The sequence below is a fragment of the Hypanus sabinus genome, chromosome 3 (genome assembly GCF_030144855.1).
Source record: "Hypanus sabinus isolate sHypSab1 chromosome 3, sHypSab1.hap1, whole genome shotgun sequence".
NCBI classification, from domain to species: Eukaryota; Metazoa; Chordata; class Chondrichthyes; order Myliobatiformes; family Dasyatidae; genus Hypanus; species Hypanus sabinus.
The window spans coordinates 131,104,120-131,118,745 of NC_082708.1; the positions used below are offsets into that span (position 1 = coordinate 131,104,120).

Sequence of the window (14,626 nt, forward strand, 5' to 3'; positions counted from 1 at the left end):
TCTCAGGCTACAGGAAACAGATTTTTAGTACGCGCCCTGTTAATCCTTCTGAAAATCTTAAAGGCATTGCAAATCTTAGAGACAAATTCAGATTATGGGCTAGAAATTCTTTAAGGTAAAGGAGCCCCTAGGAGACTGTGATAATAATATAATAGAATTCACCCTGCAGTTTGAGAAGGAGAAGCTAAAATCAGATATATCAGCATTAGAATGGAGTGAAGGGAATTACTGAGGGATGAGAAAGGAGCTAGTGAAGGAGACACTAGCAGGAAGGATGGCAGAGAGGCAATGGCTCGTGTTTCTGGGGGTAATTCAGAAGTATCAGAAAAGGTATGTCCCAAAGATGAAGAAATATTCTAAAGGCAGGATGAGGCAACAGTGGCTGACAAGGGAAGTCAATGACAGCATTAAAGCAAAAGAGGGGGTATATAATAATATAATTATACAATTGCAAAAATTACTGATAAGTTAGAAAATTGGGAAGCTTCTAAAAACCAGCAGAAGGCAAAAAACCAAAGAGAAATCATGAAATATGAAGGTGAACAAGCTAGCCAATAATACAAAAGAGGAAACAATATGTTTTTTTTCCCAGATATTTAAAGAGTAAAAGAGAAATGGCAGTGGATATCAGACCCCTAGAAAATGATGGTGGAGAGGTAGTAACAGGTGCAAAGAAATAGTGGATGAACTTAACAAAATTTTTTGCATCAGTCTTCACTGTATAAGATGTGCATAGAGTGCCGACAATGAATGTCAGGGTTTCAGAAGTGAGTGTCATTGCTATTACTAAGGAGAAAGAACTTGGAAAGCTGAAAGGTCTGAAGGTAGATAAATCACCTGCACCAGATGGACTACACTCCAGGGTTTGGAAAGAGGTAGTTGAAAAAATTATGGAGGCATAAAAATGATCTTTCAAGATTCACTAGATTCTGGAATGGTTCATGAGGACTGGAAAATTGCAAATGTCACTCCACTCTGAGAAGGGAGGGAGGCAGAAGAAAGGCAATTATAGACATTGGAGTCTATTATTAAGGACGAGCTTTTGGGGTGCTTTGAGGTGGTTGATAAAATAGACCGAAGTCAGCATGGTTTTCTTAAGGGCAAATCTGCTGGAATTCTTTGAGGATGTAACAAGCAGGGTTGACAAAGAAGAGTCAGTAGATGTTATTTATATGGATTTTCAGAAGGCCTTTGACAAGGTACCACACGAGGATGCTTAACAAGATAGGTACCCATGCATATTTTACAGGAAAGGTATTGGTATGGATACAGGTTGGCTGACTGGCAGAAGGCAAAGAGTGGAAATATATTGGGCCATTTCTGGTTGGCTGCTGATGACTAGTGGTGTGCCTCAGGGACTGGTGTTAGAACTGCTTCTTTTCATGGTATATGCCAGTGATTCGAATAAAGGAGTTGATGACTTTGTGGCCAAGTTTACGCAAAATACAAAGATAGTATTGTGCCTGTAGCAGGACTTAGACAGATTGGGGAATGGGCAAAGTACTGGCAAATGCAAAATAATGTCGGGAAGTGTATGGTCAGGCACTTTGGCAAATGGAATAAAGGCATGGACTATTTTTTAAATGGGCAGTAAATTCAAAAATCAGAGGTGTAAAGGGACATGGGAATCCTCATGTAGGAATCCCTAAATGTTAATTTACAGGTTGAGTTGGTGTTACAGAAGGCAAATGCAATATTAGAATTAATTTTGAGAGGAGTGAATAGTCCCAGGTATGGAAGGGTTAACATGCAGAGCACTTGATGGCTCTGGGCCTGTATTCTCTGGAGTTTAGAAGAATGATAGTGATCCCATTGAAAACTATTGAATATTGAAAGCCTTAGATAGGGTGGATGTGTTTCCTATAGTGGGGGAGTCTTGGACCAGAGGGCACAGATAGAGTGGATGTGGAGAGGATGTTTCCTATAGTGGGGGAGTCTCAGACCAGAGGACTCAGATAGAGTGGATGTGGAGAGGATGTTTCCTATAGTGGGGGAGTCTCGGACCAGAGGACTCAGATAGAGTGGATGTGGAGAGGATGTTTCCTATAGTGGGGGAGTCTCAGACCAGAGGACTCAGATAGAGTGGATGTGGAGAGGATGTTTCCTATAGTGGGGGAGTCTAGGACCAGAGGACACAGATAGAGTGGATGTGGAGAGGATGTTTCCTATAGTGGGGGAGTCTAGGACCAGAGGGCACAGATAGAGTGGATGTGGAGTGTGTGTTTCCTATAGTGGGGGAGTCTAGGATCAGAGGGCACAGATAGAGTGGATGTGGAGAGGATGTTTCCTATAGTGGGGGAGTCTAGGACCAGAGGACACAGATAGAGTGGATGTGGAGAGGATGTTTCCTATAGTGGGGGAGTCTAGGACCAGAGGACTCAGATAGAGTGGATGTGGAGAGGATGTTTCCTGTAGTGGGGGAGTCTAGGACCAGAGGACTCAGATAGAGTGGATGTGGAGAGGATGTTTCCTGTAGTGGGGGAGTCTAGGACCAGAGGACACAGATAGAGTGGATGTGGAGAGGATGTTTCCTATAGTGGGGGAGTCTAGGACCAGAGGACACAGATAGAGTGGATGTGGAGAGGTTGTTTCCTATAGTGGGGGAGTCTCGGACCAGAGGACACACCCTCAGAAACAAGGGACATTCACTTAGAACAGAGATGAGGAAAAAATTCTTTAGCCAGAGGGTGGTGAATCTGTGGATTCACCAAGTCATTGTGTATACTTAAGATGGAGGTTAATATGTTTTTGATTAATGAGGGTGCCCACGGTTACAGGGAGAAGGCAGGAGACTAGGGCTGAGAGGGTTAATAAATCAGCTGTGATGGAATGGTGGAGCCGACTCAGTGGACCGAATGGCCTAATTCTGCTCCTATGTCATATGGCCTTACTATCAGGAAAGCTCACCAATGCCTCTACTTTCTGAGGAGGCTGAAGAGAGCTGGACTGTGTCCATCTATACTCTCATCATTCTACAGAAGCACAGTAGAGAGCAGCCTAACAAGCTGCATCATGCATGGTACGGAAACCGCACTGCAGTGGACAGCAAGCCTCTACAACAGGAAGTCAAAACTGCCCAACGCATCGCTGGCACCAGCCTACCCACCATCAAGGACGTATAAACAGAAAAGTGCTGGAAAAAAGGCAGTGACATCCTGAAGGATCCCACTCACCCTGTTCATGGACTCTTTGTCCCGCTTCCCTCAGGGAGGAGGCTACGTAGCATCCATGACAGGACCACAAGACTCAAAAACAATTACTTTTCCTAAGCAGTAAGGCTGATCAACACCTCCACTCACTAGCCCACCCCCACCACCTCCATTTTATCACTTCCTGTCAGAGTAGCTTATGCACAGACACTCCTGCGTCTACCTTCACTTTACAGATATACAATCTATCTATGTAAATCAGCTATTGTGTTAAATTATGGCTTTCTTTATCTCATTGTGATTCTATTTGTGCTGCACTGAATCTAGAGTAACAATGATTTCATTCTCTGTTACACCTGTGTATTGGAAATCACATCAAACAATCTTAAACAAAAGAAAATCTGCAGATGCTGGAATTCTAAGCAACACACACACAATGCTGGAGGAACTCAGCAGGCCGGGCAGCATCAATGGAAAAGAGTCCAGTCGACGTTTTGGGCTGAGACCCTACAGCAGGACAATCTTGAATCTTGTATCTTGAGAGTGTGGTCGGCTATTCAAAGCACAAAAGGAATGCCTTTGTAAGCATATGTAAATTGCACTCCATGGCCATGTGTTGCAAAACCCAAGGCCCCCTTGTTGTTTAGTATTTGTCAAAGTGGTTAATTATTCAAAGTAGTGAACAGTGATCCTGGCTGTACGAGAACATTATAGTGTATCATAGCATGAAGTCACATGAACTTAGTCGGTCTCCTTTATAGAGTCCAGCATCAGAGAGCTGCCGACAGCATCCAATTATCACCAAGCTCCTTTACACTATGAGGACTTAATCGTAAATACAATAACAGACTTTACAGATGATTCAAAATGGCTTACTATTCAGACAATGCACTCTCAGAAAATCAAAAGTAATACTTTGTGAGAGTAAGTCAAGTCTGAATCAGATAGGCAGAGCAGAAGTGAACAAGTTGAACTGCCTTAGGAATTATGAGGATGTCATTACACTGTAATTATGACAGTCTATGCTTCATTCCTTGTTGTTTGAGAAATTTCTGTTATTCAAGTCATTGTTGAAATTAAAAGAATTCTGATATATCTCCACAAAGTACAACTGGGCAGCTTGCATGTTGCATTTCTTTCACAGGGCTTTGTGGGTCCATTTGTAATTGCTGACCAGGAATTCCGTTGGATCAAGGGGAGATTATTGTGCCCTCCTGACCTACTTGAGCAGCGCTGCTCCTTTGCAGTTTGCCCTCATCCATAATATCCATTAGTGCCCTTGACTGCTGGTGTTGCTAAAGTGGACCACTTGATGAGTTCCTGAGGGATTGGTAAATAGAAAGAGCTGCTCACAAGGAAGACATACATCCACTGAGATTAATTGCAAATCTAGCAAGTACTAGACTCGTAATGTGAAGTCAGCTCGGTAATAACTTAGCAAGCCATTCATAAATCTGATGCTGGAAACAAAACAATGGGTGCTGGAGCACATTCTGAACTAAGTAATTTAATTGAATTTAATTAAAAGTTACATTACGGGTTCAGGGTAAGCTGCCAGTACATTCTATCATGCTGACTGAAAAATATTCTTAAGATACTGTAGAATATGAATCAGATTTAATATCACTGGCATATATTACAAAACTTGTTACTTTGCAAAAATAGTGAGGTAGTGTTTACAGGTGGGTTCATGGACTGTTCAGAAATCTGAGGGCAGAGAGGAAGAAGCTGTTTCAAAAATGCTGCGTGTGTATCTTCAGGCTCCTGTGCCTCCTCTCTGATGGTAGCAATAAGAAGAGGCATGTCACAGGTGATAGATGTCCTGAATGATGGATGCCACCTTTTTGAAGACGTCCTTTTGTAGTGAATTAAGCAAGTCGGAGAGTATGGTTTAGTTATTTGAATGTGAGTGTACAGGATGGACAGCATGCTGTGGGGGCTTCTGAGGACCTTTCCACGATAAACACTGCCTCACATCATGTTTAGGAGGACCAGGGATGGGGCTCTTGAGGCTGACAGTTAGCATCTCACTTTCACCATCTTCCTGTAATTTTCACTCCCGGTTGATGTCCTGTTCTGAGTTTAGATACTGTTTTGTCTTGGCTCTTGGTTCTTACCTTGCTCTATCTTGGCAGACAGTGGCTGAGTTGTGTATACTATTTGCTGAAAACTGAAGCTTGGCATAAATATGATGCAGTCAGCAACATTTGCTTTTTACCAGCCCTGGTGTGAGATTCACTGAAACCATGGCCGTGGTGTCTCCAAGACCATAAGACATTAGAGCAGAATTAGGCCATTCAGCCCCACTGTCTTCTCTGCCATTCTATCATGGCTGATCCCAGATCCTACTCAACCCCATACATCTGCCCTCTCTCCATATCCTTTGATGCCCTGATCAATCAAGAAACAATCAACTTTTGCCTTAAATATACCCACGGGCTTGGTCTCCACCGCAGTCTGTGGCAGAACATTCCACACATTCGCTAATCTCTGGCAAAAAAATTCACTCCTTACCTCTTTTCTAAAAGGTCACCCCTCAATTCTGAGGCTGTGCCCTCTAGTTCTGGATACCCCCACCAGAAGGAACATCCTCTCCACATCGACCCTACCTAGTCCTTTCAACATTTGGTAGGTTTCAATGAAATCCTCGTGTATTCTTCTAAATTCCAGTGAGTATAGACCCAAAGCTGCCAAACGCTTCTCATATGTTAACCCCTTCATTCCTGGAATCATCCTCATGAACCTCCTCTGGACTCTCTCCAATAGCAACACATCCTTTCTGAGATATGGGACCCAAAACTAAGTGTGACCTGACTAGTGTCTTATAAAGCCTCAGCATTATCTCCTTACTTTTATATTTTATTCCCCTTGAAAAAAAATGCCAACATTGCATTTGCCACCTTTACCACAGACTCAACCTGTAAATTAACCTTCTGGGAGTCTTGCACGAGGACTCCTAAATCCCTCTACACCTCTGATGTTTGAACCTTCTCCCCACTTAGATAATAGTCTGCACTATTGTCCCTTTTACCAAAATGCATTATCGGGCATTTCCCAACACTGGATTCCATCTGCCACTTTTTTGACCATTTTTCCAATTTGTCGAAGTCCTTCTGTAATCGTATTGCTTCCTCAGCATTACCTACCTACCACTCCACCTACCTTTGTATCATCTGCAAACTTTGCCACAAAGCCATCAATTTCATTATCCAAATCATTGACAGACAATGTGAAAAGTAGTGGTCCCAATACTGACCCCTGAGGAACACCACTAGTCCCCGGCAGTCAACCAGAAAAGGCCTCTTTTATTCCCACTTGCTGCTTGTCAGCCATTCCTCTATCCATGCCGTATCTTTCCTGTAACGCCACAGGATTTTATCTAGTTAAGTAGCTTCATATGTAGCACCAAATCAAAGGTGCCACTGTGTCTGAAATATTGTTCATCTCAAGTGCATGGAGCTATGGGAAGGATGATCAGAAGAAGATATTTTTGATCCTATAAGATACATCCCATTGGGTTGTGTGGACCTCGCAACATATGAGATAACTACGATTGGCTATGACATTGAATTGTGAGAGCTGCCAGCAAACCTGAAATTGATTATTAGGAAGGTCCCTTAAAGCTTCACTTCAGAGAACCTTTCTAATATGCACGATAAGATAACACATATTTATGAGACGAGAATGGAAGCTCTAATCTTCACAGGAATGAATTGGCTTTGGGGACCCTGAAATGAGAATGACTACCCATGGCTGGTCTGTTGAAGCTTGTGGGTTGATTGGGAAACTAGATGTATCTGGGTTTTTAGCTGTAGAGGTCATAAATACTGCAATGATGATCAGATTATGATACGTAGTTACTGTATATAGCAAGAAGTTGAGAGGGAGGGCGACCATGAATTAGACTGTGAGAACTGTGCAGGGATGTCCGTGACTTCAGACTTGAGGTTTTATGTGGTGACAGATGTGAGCAAGGAAAGCACAAACCTTGCTTCTCCAAGATGTATAGGTAAGAACCTGGCTTGCTGTGAAACCAGTTCAATAAGTGTTGATCCCAAAGCCTTGATTATCTCAAATGCTGTGGATCCTGTGAATGTCTGTTTACTTGTAAAACACACACACACACTTCATCATTCAGATTGAAGTAGTAAATAAGATTCAACTTTGGCTTAGCAGGAGAAGCCAGAGAATGGTAGTAGATGGTTGGTCTCTGAGTGGGGGCCTGTGACTAGTGGTATGCCACAGGGATCGGTGCTGGGTCCGTTGTTGTTTGTCTTCTATATTAATAATTTGGATGAAAATGTGGTAAACTGGGTCAGCAAATTTGCAGAGGACACCAAAATTGGGGTGAGTGGACAGTGAGGAAGGTGATCATAGCTTGCTGTGGGATGTGGACCAGATAGAAAATTGGCTGAAATATGGAAAATGGAATTTAATGGAGACATGTTGTACTTTGGGAGGACAAACCAGGATACAACATAGACGGTGAACAATAGGGCACTGAGGATTGCAGTGCAGCAGACGTATCTGAGAATACAGATCCATAATTCCTAGAAAGTAGAGTCACAGTTGAGGGTCGTAAAGAGAGTTTTTGGCACATTGGCCTTCATAAATCGATAGATTGAGTACAGAAGTTGGGATGTTACAGTGGAGTTGTATATGACATTGGGTGAGGCCTAATTTGGAGTATAGTGTGCAGTTTTAGTCACCAGCCTACTGGAAAGTTATCAATAAGATTGAAAGGGTGCAGAGAAAATTTACAAGGATATTGCTGGGTCTTGAGGACCTAAACTATAGGGAAAGCTTACATAGGTTAAGACTTTACAACTAGGAGCATGGAAGAATAAGCACAGATTTGAAAGAGGCATACAAAATGATGAGAGGTATAGATAAGGTAAATGCAAGTAGGCTTTTTCCACTGAGGTTGGACGAGAGTAGAAGTAGAGGTCATAGTTAAAAGGTGGAAGGTAAAATGGGAACCTGACGGGAAGCTTTTTCACACAGAGGGTGGTGCGAGTGTTGAACGAACTATCAATGGAAGTGGTGGATGTGGCTTCTTTTTCAACATTTAGAAGAAACTTGGATAAGTACATAGATGGGAGGAGTATGAATGGCTATGGTCCACGTGAATGTCAATGGAACTAAGCAGAATAACAGTTCAGTGCGGACTGGATGGGCCAAATAGCCTGTTTCTGTGTTGGTATAGCTCCATGACCTATGAAGAGGAGAGGTAGTTTGAGACAAGTTGCCACTGTAAATCAGTTCAGTGCATGAAGATGTATGGAAGTGTGCTGAGGAAGTAGTGAATAGGTAAGGTGGTGTCGAGTGATATTAATACAGATGTGGAATGATTGGCCCTTAGATTGAACTGTTGTAAAAGAAAAGGTGTTTCATCTATTCGTAAACAACAGCTACCACTATGCAGACCAATGTGGCTGAAAGTCTTCTCAAAGACAAACTTGGGGAAGGTACAGAGATTTAATAGCATCGGGAAACATAAAAATCTTGCCAAAACATTCAATGGGTGCCAAGACATTTAGAAATATGTGCAGATTTGCTGCACTGAATGTTCGAGCAATTATTAGCACCAGAATGTTATCTTCTGGAATCGTCTAAAGGAAGGTCTATATCACCTCATTCTGTTTTGAACCCTGGTGAGTACTGGCCTATCCTACTGAATTTGTCTTCGTGAGAAATTTCAATGGTCCCATAATTAACAAAATGAATCACATCTGTACCACTTCCAAGATGAGTGTATCCTTCCTTGGCTGCACAGTCTAAAGCTGGAGCCTGTTCCAAGTGTGCTGTCACTGACACTCTGAATGAATATAGCAATGCTTCCTTACATAAACCACCTTTCACTGAAGGCCAGCACACAATTTAGCTTCCAAATTGCTTTTAGTACCTGCAATTTAACCCATTTGTTTCAAAGCAAACTCATCGAGGTTTGTGCACCAACATTTACTTGTTCCTTATTATTTCAAAGATAGTCTGTGGGTCTTGTAAGAAAATTCTGGCAGTTCAGTGATGAATTGCTGCTGTTTGTTCTCTTTAGTGTCAGCAATTTAAGAACACCCATGTGAACTTGAAGGTCTCAGAGTTTCTGCTTAGGTTCAGCCCATAGATCCCAGCTGGTCTTGACATGCAGCACAACGGCAGTGCATGAGCCTGATGAAATCTCAGCAGTTACACTGGGGAATCTGATCGCTGAACCAGTGCCAGTTTAGAGCAGGAGCAGGAACAGTGAACTTATTCATTTGAATGGACAGAATTGGCTGTGAGACTTGAGAGAGAATGACAAGTATAAGGTAATCTAGATTAGTTTTAATTAATTGAATTACTTTAATTTTTTTTACAAGTGTTTTTAGTGACTTATTTTAAAATACCTATTTAACCTTTTTTGAATTGTCACATTAACTTTCAAAAGTTTTTTGAATGTCTTTGAATTTCAGTGACCTTCAGAAATTTTCACTTTTAGCAAAGTTAAGGACAAGAATTTTCCAGTTGTCCAGGTTCTGTAAGTCATTTTGTGAGCAGGGTTTGGTGAGGCCCACATGTGCAATTTGGCCTGTCCTGTTTCCTTTTTTTTCTGACCAGTATGAGTAACTTCACACTTCTTTGGAAGACTTGTGGCCTAAATGACCCAGCTTTAGACTACACTTTTATACCTGGAGCAGAAGCTGTTCAAACTGAGTTGCTGAGGAGAAACAGTCGGGGCATATGCAGAAAGCCACTAGAGGAATCATGAAAACAGCTGGTCTAAGAATGGAAAAGATATTAGACATCATATTTATTGGTCTTTATGTTGCCACAGTCCTTCTTTTAAGAGGTGCAGCTGGGGCTTCAACAAAGCTGAGCTAGCTTCAACTACTGCAATCTGCCAACAAAGTCATGCTAGTGTAGTGCATGTGAGTCAAATGACTACTGATTAATCTTGTAGTGCTGGAGAATGTTACTGTGATTGCTCCAATGTAAATCAAATATTAGTCATTGCAATTGATTAATATTGCCAAATAACTTTAGCAAGCTTTTAGAATAGTGTCAGTAAGCAGAGCCTTTTTTTCTTTGAAGATCTTATGCTCCACTCCCTTATTGGATCTGACTATCTAACTATTATTTTCATTGCAGTTTAACAATTAATTATCTGTCTGTATTTTATATAATTACTTATATACAAGCAACTGCTTACTTTGATTGCTAGTGGTTATAGTATGTGTAACTGTTTAATATGCCTCTAGTGGCTATACAAAGTATCATTCTGGAAGCTCTTCGTTCTACATTAAGTGAATAAGTGTTTTCTCATTGGTTAATTTTTACTGCAGTATTAACTAAATGCATTCTAACTGGTTAATTTTTAATCTATGGATTAGAATGGAATTTTTCTTATCTCTATGGGTATAAAATAGCTGAGTACAAAGCAGTGCCATCTTAATCCTCTTCTTAATCTTCTTCGTCTCTTGTCAGTAAGCCCTCTGCTACTAGCTTTTGCGCCTGTTTCTTCTGTTCTCTCAAAACAATTGTGAAGCAACAAGTTTTATGCCTTGTCCCTGACTTCTAAAAGTATCTTGGATTAAAACACCAAAATCTATCACCACAAATATCGTGTTTCAGTGATACGTATTTGATTACTGTGCACTGTTATTTAACAGTGCTCCTGGAGAATTCTGTTCAAAGTGCACTGCAGTACACATTTCAATTCTTGAACCACATTCCGTCTGGCAAATGCATTAAGCTGATTGATCTGCACCAGCTTGCAGCCAGCCAAGACAGTTTTCCAAAATGTTTCCTGCCTCATTAATGCAATTTAAAATTGGAGAATCTCTTATTTCAGTGAAACATTTCTTAAAAAGTTACACTGTGCCTAGTCCTTTGAGATTTGTGATTGGGGTTATTCTACTTTTTGCTGATGATGATGTGGAATCATTCCTACATATGTAATAACACTGAATGAGAGGCAGAAAAGTACTGAAGACAAGCAGGTTTCTGCATGCAAAAACTGTTTGACTCTACTAGAAGCCTTTTTTGTTCCTGCTTAAAATTATATTGGATCCTGTGGCGTAACAGATGGTAGGGTGAGTTATTGCCTGATAAAACATGGGTAGTGAATTAACACAATGATACACTGTATGTTCATGCATGTGCAGATCAGACAACTGAAGAACATTTGGCAGTATAGCATTGGCAGGAAATCAAATAAAGGATGGTATAATTTATGGAAAATTCTCTAAACAAGCTTTGACATGTGACTTCCTTCAATAAGCTTTGCTTCCAAGGACTTCCTTTAGTTGGAAAGTTCCTCTGCAAAGCAGACTGCCGTGCTGTGGCTACAGCTATGCTGTTCAGAAGCGAGCTTTTATGTTCCTAATATATTTTTAAAAGTCCTGCTTACAATTCTTTTCTGCATTTTATGCCAGCATGCAAGGAACTGGTGGCTACAGCTCGTGATCGGAAGCCGAATGCCTTTGTGCAGATCGCAGTCATAAATCCTACACAGCAGAGCCTGACCAGATACTCTAATACTGAAACAGTGGAGGTGAGTGTCTCAGTGGTACTTAATTTCAATTGCCTTCTGTGTATGGATTTCCTAATATTTACCCTCAGAAATTTGTGAAGCCCCACGCCTAGCCCCAGAACTTAAGCTGTTTGTGTTTGAATTAAGACTATATGCTCCCAGTAAATAGGAGGAGCCTGATTTTGTGCAACCTGTGAATAACGTGTTAGAAGTCATAGCTAATTTCATATTTTGAACTTTATTATTGATGGCAGAATTTGCTTTTTAAAAGAGGATGAAAATGATATGTTGACCAAATTAAAACTAGGGAAGGTGATGACCGGACTTTGATACAATTTTACTGAAAAGGAGCAGTTGACAGAGGGCACAATACTCCTAATATTCTTCACATCAGCAAAACAGGTTAGCAGAAATACCTACCTGCAGTTCTCAGAGGATTTTACATGCTGATATCTGTTTCTCCTGAAAGCACAGAGCTGACTTCTGGTAATCCCTTTGGATGAATCAAGATGTGCTATTATGCAGTAATGGTTTGGTTTCTAGGCTTGCTGAGGGGCGCATTGTGCCTCACTACATCATGTTATGATGTTCCTTCATTTACGAAGATATGGATGTAGGAATTTCAAAAACTTATCGTCTACATTTTTTGTGCAGGCAGTCTGCAGGTTACAACGGGGTTCCATTCCTGAAAACTATCCATAACCCAAGATGTTTGAACAAAAACAGTGCGTGGGAGAGGATTGCAGAAACAGCTGTGATGGGCAGAGCAAGTAGGCTTGGGAAGAGTTAGTCGGCAGCCAGACTCACTGAGTCAGGGAATGAGCGAGTGAGTTTACACAGCACTCCTAGCTCTGTTCATCTCAATCTAGCCCCCAGTTATTATGGGCGAGGGGAGGCGTTGTTGGGGAGTGAAGGTGCACAGAAGTACCCTATTCCCAGTTGGATGCTTGCAGTCCCACAGTAACTGGCAAATCCATTCTATCATTCCCGCTGGGCTTCCAAATGCTTGTTTGTATGTGTGGGATGCCCGTGATTTGGATGTTCATAACCTGAGGAGGATCTGTATGCATAAATCATGTTTAAATTACCTTACAATAATAGTGATGACAGATTGCAAAATGCATTAGCATGAGTGGTGTGCAAATTTGCAGACATTTTATTGAAGTGTTACTTTAACCAAACTATAAGAGTATCATTCAAAAAAAGCTTTATAGTTCCTTGCAGAATGCAAATACAAGGCAACGTATAGGTAAAGCGGACAGCTTCTCAAAAAAAAAATGTATGGCCTTAGGGAAGAAATACATTTCCATTGGATTCCTTCCAATAAAATTAAGCAGTGGTAAAATGAGAAAAATAGAATATTTTTTAAAAGACTGAAAGAAATCCTTCAAACCAAAAATAATAAATGTTCTGTTCTATTAAATTGTGGAACATATGACAGGTGTTGAAATTGTTTCATCTAATCAGTCAGCTTACTGTGGTGTGCAAATTTAACTACCGAGGGCCAGCCCTTTGATTACTCTAAGACAGTAACCTCATATTTAAGGCCCATCACTGTTCTTCTTGTCATTGCATGACAAGCATAATGTGCTTTTGTTAAATTACAAAGCAATTTTGATTTCACTGATTTAGCACCTGATTTGAAAGCAGAGACTAAATTTCCTTTGAAGTAGGTGTCTAATTTTATTGAATGGCACCCAAAGTCTCCATTTCGTTTTCCGGATTGTTGTGATAGGAAATGTCGCACTTTCTGCAGGAACCTGTGGAGGAAGTGCATTCATGGATCATAATGCTTTTGTCTTTGAACTGAAGTGTTTACTGCAATTTCTTTGGCCTTATAAGCCAATGTATAAAGCTGTACAAATTGCTGTCTTTTTAAATGTTTTACAGTATAAATATAGTAATATGAAATATATTCAGTCCTTTCAAGTTAGCAGTCGAGAAATGTACCATTAATCAAATCTAGACTTTTATAATCGCCCGTCAGTTTTGTCTTCTTTGTTCCTAAAGGTACTGATTCACATTGAAACATGTTTTATGAATGATGTCTCCCTTCAGTAATGGAATCCATAAAATTATTTCCTTGACCGTTCAGTGACCACAGGCATTTTGACGGTCACAGACATCACAGAGAATCCTGTAACTGATCAGCAGGAGCCAGTACTCAGTATAGTCATTGTTACAGTGTAAATAATGTAACAGCTCATAAATAAGAAAACAGTGAGAAAAAAATCAATAAAATTAGGGCAAGAACTTGGAGTTATAATCGTCTTTCTTTCTCTTGTAATTTAGGGAGGCTGAGGCCAATTATAATACTCTTATTATTATGTTATTATTATAATTAGCTAACTCGTTAGATCCAATTTTTGGTGTCTTTTAGAATAGCTTAGTTTTCAATTGAGTTATTTGAAGAATTACTATAAAATTTCTTGGAATTACTTATTCCTTCTCATGTATGAGTAATTATGCTTTAATTATATAATTTTAATTTTGCACCATATTTTTCCTGTTATATACAAGTTTAATAAAAGAATTACATACTGTATGGAGAGGCATATATACTTCATGTTAACTATAATGTTAAAATGTGATGTTTGATTAGCGTGTTAATCTTGAGTGTAATTTTTTTTCTAGAGAGTTTATGAAGCATATTTAACTAAGATATAACATCATATGCACTGTGTAAATAATTGTCTCCACATCAGTAAAGTACATTGAGCATTCTTATCATGTTAATCAAAAACAGGCTGGGAGACAGGACAGGATATGTGCCTTCATTACTCTGTAATTATGAAGAGAAGATTGCAGTCTATGGCAATGGGCCATTAGTGACGAACTGGCATTATGAACTAATTTTTATGGCTGCCACTTGTAATGGCAAACATTGATAAATTACATTACCTTGGTGCTCCAATGACAACACTACCTCTGAAAACAGGTAGCTTTGTTTGGGGTAGGGGAGGAG

At 40.4% G+C, this 14,626-nt stretch overlaps 1 protein-coding gene across 6 annotated transcripts in view; it reads left to right on the forward strand.

Annotated features, from left to right (window-relative positions):
- Positions 1-14,626, forward strand: part of inpp4b (inositol polyphosphate-4-phosphatase type II B) — a 786,855-nt gene that overhangs the window by 412,867 nt on the left and 359,362 nt on the right. For 5 of the 6 annotated variants that reach the window (XM_059965139.1, XM_059965141.1, XM_059965142.1 and 2 more), the window contains one exon: positions 11,564-11,682. The exons of the other annotated variant lie outside the window; for it this stretch is intronic. In XM_059965139.1, coding sequence (XP_059821122.1) covers positions 11,564-11,682 — 119 coding nt within the window. The remainder of the gene's footprint in view (positions 1-11,563; positions 11,683-14,626) is intronic. 6 annotated transcript variants of the gene reach the window in all.